Raw genomic sequence first — 16,534 nt, 5'->3', positions numbered from 1 at the left:
AGTTTTTGGAACCCAGATTGTCAGTTCCATCAGATCGTCACGTTGACTGAAATTGGCTTTTGGCTAAATTGCCCGCAACAGACAAAGCCCTGTGCTTCAATCTTTCCACGTGTCAGTGGATTTAATCCCCATGACTGACCCGTGAGGGGCTACTATTCTTGTATCTGTTCTGCAGATGGGGTGACTTGGGCTCAAAGCAGTTAAGTCACTGCCCAGGGTCACTCATGGAAGGGATGCCACTGAGACTTGAGCTCGTGCTATTCCACCTATGAACTGGACCCCAGCCGCCCCGCCCGGCCCAGTGCCTGTGCCGTACGGCCATCACCCCACCTCCCTGGGTTCTGCCTCCGTGGACGCTAACCTTCTACAAACACCTCTATCCTCAGTCACAGGTCTCACCTTTCAATACCTGGCTACCGTCGTCACCAGCTTGGGCTGACCCTGCCAGCCCCAGCTTCAGGGACCAGCTCTCCAGAGAGAGCCTCAGGAGTCAGAAGCCCTGCAGCGGGGACGCTCAGAGCGGCCCACCTCAGGCCACACTGCACACACAAGCATAGCTGAGAGGCACTCTGCTTTTTTATCTGTGGGTCCGTACTTCCGTGGGGAAAAAGAAGGCATAACTATGGAACGTTACCTGGGCTACTTTCCACAGTGGTGGGTACAAGTGTATTAGGTCTTTCCTTGCTTGTTCTTGTGCTGGGGAGTGGGATGGGGGCAATCGGACTTGATTTTCTTGACTTTTCTCGGACCAGGCCCATGGGCAGGTCTGAACATGGTTGCGGATGATGGCTATGACACCTCCCCAGGGCGTCCCCAGTCCCGATTCTCTCCAGTGGCTCCCTAGCTGGTCCTCTGGGCTCAGTGTCCCTCTCCCCAAGTGCTCCCCAAGCCCATGGCTTGGGCTGGCCTGCCTGGGGTCTTGCCTGAGCCCAGTGTCCAGTGCCCAGGTCTCAGGGGCTGCCCAGCCCACGCGGGGCTTAGGGGCTGCTGGTTGAGGTAGCTCACCTCTCCCTACACCGGTCATCTCATCGGCCCCCTCCTCCAGTTCACCCTTACCAGTCAGCCCACCTGCCACAGTGGCCAGCATGCTCTAAACGCACATCGAAGCTAGTGGCTCCTCGAGACCCTTCCGTGGTTCCCCTTTGCCCTTGGGACAAACCCCAACTCCCAAAGGGGCTGAGGCCACGCACTTTTAGAATGGCCCTGGAAACCTTTGGAATTCTGAACCTTTGGCCCTGCAGCCCGCTCCTCACCCCCACCTGCCCTGGGCCAGCTGCCATTCCCCCTTAATCATGACTCTCTTTGGCAAACCTTCCCTGACGATTTCTGACTGGGTGACCCTCGGTGCCTCCAGCGCTCCGGGTTTCTCCTATCAAAGCATGCGTGTGAGGTTGTAAATGTTTACCTGTCTGCCCCCCACCAGACTGTGAGCTCCCTGGGCAGAGCCAGCTTGTCCCTTGCCAGTCTTCTTTGTCACCTTGATTTACAGTTGATGCCAGCGGTGTTTACTGAATGAGTGAGTGAATGTATGAACAAACAACGGAATGAGCCACTTGGGGGTCTCAGTTTACCTAACCATAAAATGGGAGACTTAGGTTAGCCCCATGGCTCTTTCTGTAGTGGGGTCCTCCCACTCACACCCCCAATTTCACAAGTCACATCTGGACTTACCTCTAACTGTGGACCCACAGCATCCTACTGGGCATGTGCCAAGAATCATGATATTTCTAATCTCCTTGCCCCTCACTAGAGATCAACAGGACAGGGAACCATGTCTAAAGGACTGAAAACCAGGAAGTGGTCCCGGGAGGGTGCAGGCCTTGCCCAGGGGCTCAGAGCAGATCTTCAGCTTCAGAAGTCAGGCCCTATGGTGCAGTACCAGGACACACACAGCTGGCACAGAGCATGCAAGCCCCTCAGCCCACCGCCAGCCCCAGCTCAAGGCCAGAGCAGTCTCCCCCAGGCCTCCTCATGGAGATGCTCGCCACTCCCTCTCCCCATGTCTGCCCAGTGGTACACAGTAGTTGCTCAGTTAAAATGTGTACAGTAACTAAAATTGTTCTCCAATGTATGGATCGCCCACCCAGTGGCTCTAAGGGTAGGGCTAATGACAACCTCCTCCAAAAGGACTTATGCTACACCTGCGCCTCGTGGGACTTCAACCCTGAATACTCATTGGAAGGACTGATGCTGAAGCTGAAGCCCCAGTATTTTGGCCACCTGATGCGAAGAGCCGAGTCACTGGAAAAGACCCTGATGTTGGGGAAGATTGAGAGCAGGAGGAGAAGGGAGTGATAGAGGATGAGATGGTTGGAGGGCATCATTGACTCAACGGGCATGAGTTTGAGCAAACTCCGGGAGATGGTGAAGGACAAGGAAGCCTGGAGTGCTGCAGTCCGTGGGGTCTTGAAGAGCCGGACACAACTGAGTCACTGAACAACACATAGAAGGAGGTTCTCTATTTCAGGAGAACCTGAAATATTCCTGATCTGAAGGGGAAGGGGATAGTCACCTCTGCCAGGAGTCCTGGCCTCCTCTTCCTCAGGACCCCTCCCCTCTGGGTTTCCCCCAAGGGCAAGAGCCTGACTAGTCAGAAGATAAGACCAACCAGACTTGGAGCTGATGTCTCTCTTTATTCATATACTTCATCGCCCGTGGCCTGGTTTCTCCTGAATCCAGTATCATTTCTCCGAGTCTGGGTGGCACCCACCCTTGGTGTCCCCAGTTTGCCCTATCAGCCCCCATGCCCAGGCCTGGCCTCTGCCCAGGCCAGCTGCAGACTAGAGCAGCGGCTGCTAAGCCATTGAACAGATGGAGAGACTGAAACCCAGAGTGCAGAGCCCAGCCCAATGCCACATGAAGGTCTCCGGGGTTCCCACGCTGCCCACAGCGGGCAGGGAGGGCTTGGCTAGGGCTCCACGTGCCCTCAGCGAGGGGGTGGCTGGCTCCGGCCACGTCGCAGGGAGGTGCCGATTTGGTCTCTGAGGGCCTCCAGTCTCCGGGCCAGGTTTGGAACTGCAGCCCCCCCTAAAGGGCACACGGTGAGGCTTGAGGCCATCATTTCCTTGGGCCTTGCCCCACCCAGGACCATCAGGGTCCCAGCAACCTCTGGGGAAGTCTCAGACACCCCCCCTGCCCCACCCCGACTCCATCTGCCATGCACACCACAGGGCCCCAGGATACATCTGGGAGTGCAGGTGGCTTCAAGAAGAGAATTCCAGGTCTGAGAAATAGAAAGATCGTAGAACTCTATTGCCCCCTATTTCAGAAATGGGAAGACTAAGGTTTGGAGGTAAGTTCCAGCCCAAGATCACAGAGAACACTAGCAGCCCTCCCCTCACGCCCTTCTTCACCTCTCAGTACTGGCGATGCGTTCAGTGGCCCCGCGGGCAGGGGAGGTGCCGAGGGCATCACTTTCTCCTCGGTCAGCATCTCTGCCAGAACCTGGGTCTGAGTCCACTCACTGTGACTCCTGGGCCAGGGGGAGTTGGGTTGTGGGAAGTGAGCCTTCAGTTTCCCAGACCTTTGCCCTCACCCTCCATCCCCCAGTGCCCCAGGGCTGGGCTCACCTCTCTCTTGAGCACTTGGCAGAGCTAGGGCAGCATGGGGGTGCCCAGGGTGGGGGCCGGGCAGACAGGGGCCCATCACCTGGGGCCTTAGAGCCAAACACCTGCAGGAGAGACCAGAGTCCACAAAGCTGGGTGATCTCAGCCCTGGGGCTGATCATGACACCACGCTCCCTGCCAGGCCTGCCCCAGGGGGCACGAAGAATGTTCGGTGAGCATAAAAGGGTGGAGGTCCCTTTTTCTGCGGGCAGTGGGTGGCGCTTGTGAAGTCCTCTCTGGAGACTAGGCACTCCACAAGGGCAGGAACCACATCTGCTCTGTGAATCCTCAGTGCCCAGAACAGGGGCTGCCACAAAGCAAGGAGTTTAGGGGAGAGTTACTGAATAAGTGAATACTCACTCATAAGTAAATCCATTCATTGGCTCATTCGTTCAGTGCATAAATGAGTAACGTGTAAGTGAATAAATGAATAAGCCAACAGCATAGTAAGTTCCCAAAAGAAGGTAGAATGGGGAGGAGGGCGAGGCAAGGTTAACAGCTATTTCGAACCCCGGGCAGAGAGAACCCAAAGCCAGCCACTTCCTGCCATGACCCAGCCCAGGTCCCTGGAGTCCCCGCAGTTCTGGAGCCTTCCAGACTACAGACCCCTAGCTCCAGGTCTCCAGTTCTCCCCGGCCTTCCCTCCTTCCACCTCGGCCTTTCCTACCTGGGGCAGGTGGAGTTCCCTCCGTGGGCAGGCCCAGTGGGCCAGCGGCGCATGGCACAGGGGACAGAGTTGGCAGCGGGGGCAGAGGGGTGGCGGGGCCTGCAAGAGGTCGTGTCAGGGGCTCCGTGATATCCCTGCCCCTCCCTTCTCCGGGCTGGGCAGAGACTCACATGGCACAGGAGAGGTGGCACCATCACACAGGGACACGGTGGGGCTGGGCCAGGGCCTGGCTGCTGAAAGCAGCAGGCAGAGAGGAGACGCCTGGAAAGAAGGGTGAGCTCTGTCTGCCTGGAGCCCTCACCGCTACCATCAGCCTGGCGCCCAAGTCCTGCTTTTAACAAACACTCGTGGAGCCCTAACTACATGCCAGGCACTGTTCTCAGATCTTTACATACGAACTCACGCCATCCAGTCTTTAGGACAATCCTGGGAGGCAGATACTGTATCGCCTCCATTTCACAGAAGCGAAAATCCAGGTGGTGAGAGGTTAACGGACTCACTCAAGGTCACATAGCTGGTGGCAGAGCTGGGGTCTGAGCCCCAGGGGTCTGGATCCAGAGGACAGATCTGGCTGAGCCACCCCCTTTCCCACCTGCCCTCCATCCTAAAGGCTGGTCTCCAGCCGGCAGCCTTGCTCACCGCTCCAGCTCGCGGACCTGCCGGGCCAGGATGCGCTGCTCGCTGTAGGCCAGGTCCCGGCTGCTCTGCAGATGCTTCTTCTCTTTCCTGGGAGGCGGGGGCATCTGTCAGCTCCTCCTCACTACAGCACAGTACGAGCCCCAGGAGGCAGGAGGGGACAGAAGAGGAGCCGGCGGGCGGGGGGTGACTAGAGAAGGGAGGCATCTTGGCAGAGGGGGCCCCGCAGAGAGGGGCGGGCCACAGAGTCCGGGCTAGGGCAGTCTACCTGAGCCTCTCGTTCTCCAGCATGAACTCCTGCAGCATCCCGTAGAGGTTCTGCTGAGCCCAGGCCACCCGGGCCCCACTGAGTCCAGAGGCTGCAGGGAAGAGGGAGGCAGCTGGAGCCCCAGGAGCCCCAGAGCCAATCCTCATCTCACCCCCACCCCAGGGAGCCCATACCCTTGGGGTCCATTTGGCCCAGCTGGGACCGCAGGTGAAGGTTCTCCTCCTGCAGCTGCAATGACTCAGCCTCCAGGTGCTGGGGCAGCTTTGCCTTGGGGGACTGCAGAGAAAGAGGCCCAGGGCTGCTGCTTACGGTTGCACAGGTTTCACACTGCGCAAGGGCGTCTAGGGTAGGGGAGTAAGTGCAGCCTAAAATCCAGCCCAGGCTCCACTTGCCCAATTGGAATCCTGGCCCAAGGTTACATACACTTGGAAGAGACACCTCGTCCTAATGGCAGCAAAGTGCCATGTGGCCTCAGCTGTCTCCCTGGAAAGCCTGCTCTAAACTGCTCCCTGTCCAACCCCAAACTCAGTTCTGTCCAAATCTTGGTCCAGATTCTGACCGCAAATAAGACCCCACATCAGACTCCAACTTAACTCAGACTTAGTCACGATACCAGCTGGGATGTTGGCTAGACCCTGAAGCATGTCCCGAGTCAGACTCCAAGCCTAAACCTACCTTAACCCTGACCATGAAATCTGACTGTAACCCCACCCTGCCCAAACATAACCCCGTCATCAAGATTTCAATGCTAATCCCTGCCCTGACTCAGTCCCAGACTTCAACCGTGGCACCGATTCAGCCTCCAGCTGTCGGACGGTGCCCACCACCTCCCCTGCCTGTCCCTCTGCTCTGCCCGCGGCTCTCTCCACTCACCCTGGGGGCCTGTGGCCGAGTGGTGAGCCGCTGAGCTCGGCTTGCGTATCGCAGGGTGCTGAGGGTCTCGGGAAGGCACTGGGCTGAGGGGGACACGCAGGCCACCTGGGGAGGACTGCCCCTGAGTGCTCCTCTCTGGGAGCCCTCCCTCAGGACCCAGCCCTCCCTGCCAGCCTCCTGTGGATACCATGAGGGTGACCCCATGGCCCCCTAGCGAATCTGCCAGCAGCTTGGTGAGCTTGCTGTCCCGGAAGGGGATGTGGCTCTGCTTCCGCTGAGGGTCCAGCAGCAGGGAGATGCAGTGACCTGGGTGGGGAAAGCGTGGTCACCCTCCATGTCCAAGGCCACCCAGCTGGTACGCTGCAGAGCTAGGTCTCCACCAGGCATGTATGTCTCTAGGCTGTCTCCTTCCACATGATCGCATTACCCACTCAGACTGCTTGGCCACCAGACTAGGGCTCCCACCTTGATCCCTACTGCCCACCTAAGGGCCTGGCAAAGGGGCTTAGGAAATGTCTGACAAATGGACTGAATGAAGAGATGTTTCCTACACATCTCCCCACGCATGCAGAGAGGAAGGCCAAGGTAGGTCCCAGCTAGTAGAGTCCTCAAGGCCAATGGCCTGGGGGGTGGGGAGATGGGAAGACAGGTTAGTGCCCTTCTCCTCCCTGGGCCTCAGTCTTCCCCAAATACAACAAGGGTCAAGTTGAATGTCTGAGGGCTCGCACTCTGCATTAAGTGTTTCTACCTCCCCAATTAGAATTCAACCGTATCCTCAGTGTTTATAGACCCACAGAGCTCTATGAGGGAAAGCATGAGACAGCAGCAAGCTGAGGCCCAGGGAGGCCTGTGGCTGCTGGATCACAGCTCTTTAACGCTCCTCCATTCCCAATTAACCCCCTGGCTTCCCCACTGTGGATGGCTGTGGGCGAGGCACAGAGGAAGGACTCGGGCAGTCAGTCCACTCAGATCTCACCCAGGGCCAGCAGGCTGCGGTTGATGCTGTTGGCCTCAAGCATCAGCTCCCCACGGGATCCTGTAGCTGCCACTTTCTCACTGCCGGCCAGGTCTACAAAGCACAGCTTCCCCCCGGCGGGGGGTTCCCCGGGGTCCACAGGAGGCATCTGCTGGGGTTGGAGGATCAGGGCTCCATGGGGACTTGGGAGGGGCTGTCATCGTCAAAATCACAGGGCCAAGGGTTTCCACTATTACCTCCCATGCATGCCCAAGTTGGTTTATACATCCAAAGGCAGACCCTTGCTGGGTGGCCCTGGGCCACTCCTTTCCAAGCTGAGGCACTCACAGTTTGGTGGCTGATGTAGAGTGTGAGCAGGGCATGGCTTCGGCTGGAGGCCTGGTTCAGGGTATGAGCGGAGCTCCTTCGACGGCTAAGACCTAGAGAGGAAAAAAATCCTAGAGTTGGATGTGGTAGGAAGAGCAAGTCATCACCAATGAATAAAAACGGAGCAAACACATCCTGAAAGAGGGGCCAGTGGTGCAAAGGCACAGAGGCAGGAGTGGAATGATGGGTGCTGAATTGGGTTCTAGCTTGAACAGGTAAAAGGGGACTGGCGAGAATCGAGGGGAAGAATGTCAGTCTGATTCACATTTTATTAATATCAACATCTCTCACATTGCTATGTGAATAGAGAGAAACTCAGGCAGAGAGATCAACTGGGAGGCACTCAGTCGGAACCCAGAGACTGGCCACAGCAGGTGCTCAATAAATAGCTGATGAATGGATGAATGAGACCAAAACAGAAGAGCCTTCAGGCTAGGGCTTCCCAGGTGGCTCGGTGGTAAAGAATCCACCTGCCAATGCAGGATTCACAGGTTCGATCCCTATGTCGGGAAGATCCCCTGAAGGAGGAAATATTCTTGCTGGGATAATCCCAGTGACAGAGGAGCGTGGAGGGCTACAGTCCATGGGGTTGCAAAGAGTTGGACACAACTTAGCTACTGAGTATGCAAGAAGTATGACCTTTACTCTCAGGGTTCTGGAAAGGTCTGGAAAGGGATAGGGATGTGGTTTGCTTCGTTTGATGGAGAAGCATGCACTTAAAGGGGGGGATCCCTCTAGGAGGTACAATTGAGGCTTGACCGAGGCAGAAGCCCAGTGCTGCAGAGAAGGGTGGGAAGAGTCTGGAAAGCAGTATCAGCAGGCCTGAGGGGTAGGAGTGGGGGGCACCCTTGGTTTGTGTCTGAACTGTTGGTTTGCTGGCCATTTTCTACCACAAAGGTCATCTCTGAACCCACAGCTCCAGCCGGGGGCCCCGAGGGCACTGGGTGAACAGGTAAAATACTTGCGTCCCACGCATCCCAGAGCAACTTGAAGTAGCACGCACCCATTTGCAGAAGTTCCATGAGGGCCCCCAGGCTCCCAAACTCCACCACCCGCAGCTGCTCCACATAGAAGCCCCGGGTCTTGTTCCAGCGAACAGGGAGGGGCCGGGGAGCCCCCAGACTCAGCAAGTCCCGAATCTGAGAGAGGAGGGTGGAGGGTAAGGGAGGAACCTGAGTCCTTGTTTCATCCACCCCCAGACCTTATGGTCGACGGCCCCGCACCTGTTCTATTTCCAGTTTCCTTGGAAAGAAATGCCTCCCTTTCCTTGTGGGCTGTCTTTCTAGCCATCTCAGTCCCCCACCTGCTCATTGTAGACCTCCAGGTAAGAAGCACGGAGAGTGACAGGAACATCCAGCTGCTGCACGCGGTCTAACAGCCAGGCAAAGGTCCTCTGCATGATGCCAGCCAGGCTGGGGGGTACAGGCACCCCCTCTCCCTGGGAGCAGAAACAGCCGAGCCTGGAGCTGGGCTGCCACCATCACCACCACCGTTACGATTTCTCTTTGTAGAGCACTGTGCCCGGAGAAGGTAGTGGCACCCCACTCCAGTACTCTTGCCTGGAAAATCCCATGGACGGAGGAGCCTGGTGGGCTGCAGTCCATGGGGTTGCTAAGAGTCGGACACAACTGAGCGACTTCACTTTCACTTTTCACTTTCATGCACTGGAGAAGGAAATGGCAACCCACTCCAGTGTTCTTGCCTGGAGAATCCCAGGGATGGGGGAGCCTGGTGGGCTGCCGTCTATGGGGTTGCATAGAGTTGGACACGACTGAAGTGACTTAGCAGCAGCAGCAGCACACTGTGCCAAGTTCCCATACCCACATCTCATTTAATTCTCAGTCATTTTATAGATGAAAAACATGAGAGCTAGGAAATAAAGGGGACACCTGAGCCCAGGTACTCTGGACTGGCCGAGACCTTTTACCTTCCCTGATCTTTCCTTGCCTGCAAATAAATGGAGCTGGGCTGCATCGTCCAATTCCTTTCCGTCTGGGAGTCTGCGCTCCCCAAGGCTTCTCGCCCACTGATCCCCCGGGGGCTCTGCTAGAGCTCCGCTCACCTGGGGAGGAGGTCCGGTCAGGGTGTAGGTCTTCCCGGAGCCGGTCTGGCCGAAAGTGAAGACGGTGCAGGAGAAGCTGCGGGCCGCAGGAGTGTGGCTGTACAGAGGCTGGTGCGTGGCTGGGTTGGGGGAGAAGGGAGGGAGGGGGCCGGGGCGGGGCCGTGCGCGGGCGGGGCGGCCCCCGGCCTCACTCACCCGCGCAGCGCCAGCTCTCCCAGGCGCCGCACGCCGCACGCGCGGAACACGTCATCTTGGGTGCTAGCTCCGTCCAGCACCGCGCCGAAGCGGAAAGCCACGTCCGGGCCCCCGCCCGGGGGGCTCACCTGGGGAAGGGGGCCGTAGAGAAGAGGGCGGGGCACCCTGGGGAGGGCGGGGCTCGCCTCGGGGAGGGCGGGGCCTGGGGGAAATTGACCTGGAGGGACCTGGCGTGCTCCCCGAAGTTGGTTTTCTTGAGGGTGGGGTGGGGGGAGGTCCTCACCTGCAGAGTGCGGGTCCCTGAGCAGTGCAGCGCGCTCTGCTCCCCTCGACGCAGCTCGGCAGCGCTCATGGGACGCACCCTGTGGTCGGACGAGGCGGGGAGGGGGCGGATGGTCCATCCTGAAATCTCCTCAGTCCCTTCCTCGCCGCCTCCTAGCCAACCTACACCTACCTGAGCACCACCTGGATGGGCGTTTCTGGCCCCTCCGGCCCCTGCTCCAGGTTTCGCGCGGGGTCCCTGTGGCAGCAACTCGAATTAACCATCCGTGTCCCAGCGGCTCCTTGAACCTCCCTAAATCTGTACTTACCCGTCGGGCGACCCGCGTTCCTCCATGTCCTGCTTTGCACACAGAGTTAGCTCCGCCCGAGTCTCTTTCTTTTCCCTCCCCAGTACCCTCCCCCTTCACACTGGGACTGGCTATACACCCTTACATCCCCCACGCTCATCGCCCCCCTTTCCCAGGCAATCATCCATCTGGAAAGGCTCGACCTGCCTAGGGCTAACTAGTTAAAGATTTACCCAACCTCCCACCTGTGTGGTGGAAAAGTCTGGAGCTAGAGGGTTCGGGAATCTGAGGATCTCTTGCCCTTGACCAATCCCATCAGGAGGGACCACCAGACCAATATGCTCTGTGCACAGATGGGGATACCGAGGCCAGGACTGGGATAGGCTCAGCCCAGGCCACACAGACAGTCTGAGCAGAGCATGGGACCGGGCTCTTCCTACTCTCTCCGCATACTTCTTCCGTTTTGTAATCTTCCTCCCCACCTCACCCCTCTGCAGCGGTTCCAGCTGCTTCCAGCTGAGCCCAGGGAGGGGAGAGGGGTTGAGAAGGATGGGAAGGGCCCAGGTCCCAGTTCCAGGAAGAGGTGGCTGGATTCAGTTCCTGAGCTTAGCGGACTACAAGGCTCTGAAGCATCTGGTTTAAACTTTGGGTCACCTGCCTCTCCAAGGTCAGGGCAGTTGGGAGCAACAGAGATGTCTGTGAATGTGCTGAGGTGGGGCAGCCACCCGTTCAGTGCCAGTCTCTATGCAGGGCACCAGGACGGGAGAGTCCCATGCAGATCCTGCCCCTTCTGAGCTCACAGTCTTGCTATGAAAACAAGGAAGTACAATCTAGTGCAGGGGTTTAGGGGGAGGGTAGATTTGGAGGCCTGTAGGAGCAGGAACCCTGATGGCAGAAAGTGAAGGAGAACTAAAGAGCCTCTTGATGAAAGTGAAAGTGGAGAGTGAAAAAGTTGGCTTAAAGCTCAACATTCAGAAAACTAAGATCATGGCATCCGGTCCCATCACTTCATGGCAGATAGATGGGGAAACAGTGGAAATAGTGGCTGACTTTATTTTTCTGGGCTCCAAAATCACTGCAGATGGTGACTGCAGCCATGAAATTAAAAGATGCTTACTCCTTGGAAGGAAAGTTATGACCAACCTAGACAGCATATTAAAAAGCAAAGACATTACTTTACCAACAAAGGTCCATCTAGTCAAGGCTATGGTTTTTCCAGTGGTCATGGATGTGAGAGTTGGACTATAAAGAAAGCTGAGCACCGAAGAATTGATGCTTTTGAACTGTGGTGTTGGAGAAGACTCTTGAGAGTCCCTTGGACTGCAAGGAGATCCAACCAGTCAATCCTAAAAGAGATCAGTCCTGGGTGTTCATTGGAAGGACTGATGCTGAAACTGAAACTCCAGTACTTCGGCTACCTGATTCGAAGAGGTGACTCATTGGAAAAGACCCTGATGCTGGGAAAGATTGAGGGCAGGAAGAGAAGAGAATGACAGAGGATGAGATGGTTGGATGGCATCATCAATGGACATGGGTTTGGGTGGACTCCGGGAGTTGGTGATGGACAGGGAGGCCTGGCATGCTGTGTGATTCATGGGGTCGCAAAGAGTTGGACATGACTGAGCTGCTGAACTGAACTGAACTGAGGAGCAGGAAGGTGAGAGTGGTGGGTGAGGGTATTCCAGGCAGAAGGAACACCATGCCGGAAGGCCAGGGTCGGGGGCGGGGGAGATGTGCGTGGCACTGAGAGGTTTGAAGCTGGGCCCCACTCGTGAAAGAAGCCAATGAAGGGTTACCAACAGGAAAGTGACACCGTCAATGGGTATTGATTGCTATAATTACTGCCATTGTGGCTATCTCTGCCTGTTTTCTGAATATTTCTGTTAATTCCTCTTCCCTCAAACAAACATTAGAATGAAAGTTCTAATCATCACCCCCTCTCAATGTAACATGATCTGTATACCATAAATGACAGCCAACAATCAGAGAAACCCAAACAGCGAATGGTGTTATCTTGGGTGGCAGTGAGCTCCCCACGCACTGGAGGCAGGCATGCAGGAGCCAGTTGGCTTTCTGGGTTTATAGGGCTCCTAGCTAGATCTGTAGGGGGAACTAGAGAGAGCAAAGAGCCACTGCCTCCAGCTCTGCAACTAATGAACCGCAGAGCCCAGGGCAGGTCATTTCCTCCTTCAATCTGTTTCCTACCAATGAAAAGAGATGACAGTTTCATGATTTCAATGAACCAGTGTAACTGAAAGTGATTCTTATATTGTAAAGAATTATTTAAAAGCAAATCCCTGGTGAGCTCCAAGATTCTTTTCTACTCTGAAATTCCTTAATTTATGATAATTTTTTGAATAATTGATGTAGACAGGACAAGAATTACCATCTTTCAAAGCAAAAACAAAAACAGGAAACGAGAGGTAGGCAGGGGAAGTTGTCTAAGGAGAAAGCAGCTGTAAGTGGGTGATCTGAGAGAGTTTAACTGAGAACTTGGAACTTTTAAGTCCTGAGCTTTCTGCTCCAGCAGCTTGCCCTGTTCAATTGTAAATCCAGCAAGTGAACATTTGCGCCTTCAAATGCTTTTAAAAGGGTTAAGGATCAGTCACTCACATCTTAGTGTGTGTTGGTTTGATCAGACTGCTGTTCCTCCTCAAACTAGAGTGAGGGGAGCCACACTGAAGGGATTTTGAGCAACGTGCCGAGACTAAGCCTGTGCACGCTGGGGTGTGATAAGCTAGGGGTAGGCCTTTTGCACCAAGCTCCCAACCTGGATCTGAATGTGGTCATCACTGGGTGTCCACAAGCAGGAGCGCAGTTCTGGTTCTGGTCTCTAATGGTGAAAGTGGACATCTGCCATGCTTATGTTGAGCATTCATTCAGCAAATTTGTATTAAGCCTCGTCTATGCACCAGGCTTCCAGGCATTTGAGATACACTAGTGAACAAAACAGATAATACTAAGTGTCGGGATGTGGAGCACCAAGAATTTATACGTTATAGGTAAAAGTGTGAAAATAGTTGTTTTTTGGAAAACCGTTTGGCAACATATACTAAAGCTAAACACATGCCTGTCCTCTGACCCAGCAATTCCACTCCTAGATCTGTGCCCAGTGGAAATGAGTGCACGCTCCCACCTGAAGATGTATACAAGAATGTTCTTAGTAGCGTTATAGCCCTATTAGCCACTACCTCCATCACCGCTACCAGTTTGTCTAGCTCCATCTCTGTCATCATTACCACCGCCATCATCACCCCATCACCATCATCACCATCATCACCAGAACTATCGTCACCAACAGCTACATAACCAGTAGGGCCCATAATTATTGGTCACTGCAGCCACCAGCTCCACCACCATCATCACTGTTACCGACGTGTGTAGTCTGTGTTTATTCTCTTGAGAAAATTCAAGACACACTACCTGGGCCCCAAGCCCCACATTGACCCTGGTGCTGGTGTTCCCACAGCTGGAACTGAGTCCTTCTCTGTCTTCCTTCCCCTCTTCACCCTGTTTCGACCTGTCCTCTACTTCCAGACTGCACCTTTCCCGTGGGAGCAGTGGGACTCTTGTGGTTGAGGGAGGGATAGAGAAAAAGCATACAGAGAAGCTTGGAGCATTTTAAAAGCTGGCTGGACCCTGCAGTCCAAGACCATCCCCAAGAAAAAGAAATGCAAAAAGGCAAAATGGTTGTTTGACAAGGTCTTACAAATACCTGAGAAAAGAAAAGAAGCTAAAGGCAAAGGAGAAAAGGAAAGATATACCCATCTGAATGCAGAGTTCCAAAGAACAGCAAGAAGATATAAGAAAGCCTTCCTCAGCAATCATTGCAAAGAAATAGAGGAAAATAATAGAATGGGAAAGACTAGAGATCTCTTCAAGAAAATCAGAGATACCAAGGGAACATTTCATGCAAAGAAGAGCACAATAAAGGACAGAAATGGTGTGGACCTAACAGAAACAGAAGATATTAAGAAGAGGTGGCAAAAATACACAGAAGAAATATACAAAAAAGATCTTCATGACCCAGATAACCATGATAGTGTGATCATTCACCTAGAGCCAGATATCCTGGAATGCGAAGACAAGTGGGCCTTAGGAAGCATCACTATGAACAAAGCTAGCTGAGGGGATGGAATTCCAGTAGAGCTATTTCAAATCCTGAAAGGTGATGCTGTGCAAGTGCTGCACTCAATATGCCAGCAAATCTGGAAAACTCAGCAGTGGCCACAGGACTGGAAAAGGTCAGTTTTCATTCCAATCCCAAAGAAAGGCAATGCCAAGGAATGCTCAAACTACCACACAATTGCACTCATCTCACAGGCTAGTAAAGTAATGCTCAAAATTCTCCAAGCCAGGCTTCAGCAATACGTGAACCGTGGACTTCCAGATGTTCAAGCTGGATTTGGAAAAGGCAGAGGAACCAGAGATCAAGTTGCCAACATCCACTGGATTATCAAAAAATCAAGAGAGTTCCAGAAAAACATCTACTTCTGCTTTATTGACTATGCCAAAGCCTTTGACTGTGTGGATCACAAAAAATTGCAGAAAATTCTTAAAGAGATGGTAATATCAGACCACCTGACCTGCCTCCTGAGAAATCTATATGCAGGTCAGGAAGCAACTGACCTAGAATTGGACATGGAACAATAGACTGGTTCTAAATCAGGAAAGGAGTACATCAAGGCTGTATATTGTCACCCAGCTTATTTAACTTATATGCAGAGTACATCATGTGAAATGCCAGGCTGGATGAAGCACAAGCTGGAATCAAGATTGTCAGGAGAAATATCAATAACCTCAGATATGCAGATGGCACCACTCTTATTGCAGAAAGCAAAGAAGAACTAAAGAGCCTCTTGATGAAAGTGAAAGAGGAGAGTGAAAAAGTTGGCTTAAAACTCAACATTCAGAAAACTAAGATCATGGCATCTGGTCCCATCACTTCATGGCAAATAGATGGGGAAACAATGGAACCAGTGACAGACTTTTTTTTTTCTGGGCTCCAAAATCACTGCAGATGGTGACTGCAGCCATGAAATTAAAAGACACTTGCTCCTTGGAAGAAAAGTTATGACAAACCTAGACAGCATATTAAAAAGCAAAGACATTACTTTACCAACAAAGGTCCATCTAATCAAAGCTATAGTTTTTCCAGTGGTCATGTATGGATGTGAGAGTTGGACTATAAAGACAGCTAATCGCTGAAGATTGATGCTTTTAAACTGTGGTGTTGGAGAAGACTCTTGAGAGTCCCTTGGACTGCAAGGAGATCCAACCAGTCCATCCTAAAGGAGATCAGTCTTGAATATTCATTGGAAGGACTGATGTTGAAACTGAAACTCCAATACTTTGGCCACCTGAGGCAAAGAACTGACTCATTTGAAAAGACCCTGATGCTGGGAAAGATCGAAGGTGAGAGGAGAAGGGGACGACAGAGGATGAGATGTTTGGATGGCATCACCGATGCGATGAACATGAGTTTGAGTAGGCTGTGGGAGTTGGTAATGGACAAGGAAGCCTGGCGTGCTGCAGTCCATGAGATCACAGAGTCGGACATGACTGAGCAACTGAACTAAACTGGACCCTGCAGGGGTGCCTCTCCAGACTTCACTAGAGGGCAGCAGAGCATCGCATCAACATGGTCCCCAGGCTCATCACAAAGGAGGCTTTGTCGAGAGCGGGCACGCTGTTTCTATACATTTTCTCCAGAGCTTGTGTACTGTAGAGGGGCTGGCCAGCCTGGTCCTGTGGACAGGGATGAGCAGCCCCTCAAGAAGTGCTCCTCAAGAGGATGAATAAAAGCAGCATTGAGCAATCATGGGGCCCTCCTACACGCACCCTGCTCCTGGCTCCAGCCCCTTCAATCCACTCTCCTCCCTTCAGCTCCAGCCATCCTCGCTGAGAAAACCCAGCGCGGACTCCCTGGGGCTGCAGAACAAGGTCTGATGTCCCCTACCTGGGGCTCCGGACCATTCGGGTTCTGTCTCCTGCTGCCCCTCCAGCCGGCCCTCTCCACTCCCCACGACCCTCAGCCCCTGCAGCCAGCGCTCCAGCCCAAAGCTTTCCCAGGCTTTTCTTTGGCTCCTTTAAACCTTTGCAGCTGCAGTTCCCTCTGCTGGAGTGCTCCCTTTTTGCTACCTGGTGGATTTGTCCTGCAAGTCTTCCCATCCGCAGAACGCCTTTCCTGGCACCCCGGACCCACCAGGTCAGGTTGGAACCACATCTGCATCCCCAGAGCCTCCCTCCTGTTACAACGTGGGTCACACTGGATTGCTCCTCCTGTCTACTGGGGAGCAGGGACTGTGCTGCTCCAT

General features: G+C 54.1%; 1 protein-coding gene across 28 annotated transcripts; it reads right to left on the bottom strand.

Moving 5' to 3' along the window:
* Positions 1-2,613: 2,613 nt before the first annotated feature.
* Positions 2,614-10,710, bottom strand: KIF12 (kinesin family member 12). 28 transcript variants are annotated; one of them, XR_011254179.1, is made up of 19 exons: positions 10,239-10,413; positions 10,103-10,168; positions 9,932-10,010; positions 9,649-9,776; positions 9,454-9,529; positions 8,695-8,829; positions 8,395-8,530; positions 7,353-7,444; positions 7,026-7,218; positions 6,237-6,355; positions 6,050-6,154; positions 5,350-5,452; positions 5,177-5,267; positions 4,929-4,998; positions 4,443-4,533; positions 4,273-4,371; positions 3,570-3,670; positions 3,354-3,472; positions 2,614-3,027 (listed from the first exon to the last, which is right to left on the bottom strand). XR_011254179.1 is itself a non-coding variant. In XM_069575303.1 (19 exons), exons 3-19 carry the CDS (start codon positions 9,998-10,000, stop codon positions 2,927-2,929), a joined length of 1,800 nt encoding a protein of 599 aa, XP_069431404.1. In that variant the 5' UTR covers positions 10,001-10,010; positions 10,103-10,168; positions 10,463-10,710; the 3' UTR covers positions 2,614-2,926. The 28 variants fall into 28 exon arrangements, 13 of the variants coding, with proteins under 13 accessions (XP_069431404.1, XP_069431398.1, XP_069431393.1 ...); XR_011254180.1 differs by having other exon boundaries at positions 2,614-3,015; XR_011254183.1 differs by having other exon boundaries at positions 7,026-7,176.
* Positions 10,711-16,534: the final 5,824 nt, after the last annotated feature.

This window comes from Ovis canadensis, chromosome 2 (assembly GCF_042477335.2).
Source record: "Ovis canadensis isolate MfBH-ARS-UI-01 breed Bighorn chromosome 2, ARS-UI_OviCan_v2, whole genome shotgun sequence".
NCBI classification, from domain to species: Eukaryota; Metazoa; Chordata; class Mammalia; order Artiodactyla; family Bovidae; genus Ovis; species Ovis canadensis.
Note: the sequence above shows the minus strand (reverse complement) of the source record. Positions and strands in the feature narration are given on the sequence as shown.

Bases quoted from the DNA above. Each gene is read 5' to 3' on its own strand.
- KIF12 (XM_069575292.1), bottom strand. From the start codon at position 10,264: ATGGAGGAACGCGGGTCGCCCGACGG. The intron at 4,999-5,176 runs GTAGACTGCCCT...CCCGCCTCCCAG, and splicing joins CTGGAGAACGAGAGGCTCAG to GAAAGAGAAGAAGCATCTGC. The intron at 3,473-3,569 runs GTGAGCCCAGCC...CCCCTGGCCCAG, and splicing joins GCCAAGTGCTCAAGAGAGAG to GAGTCACAGTGAGTGGACTC.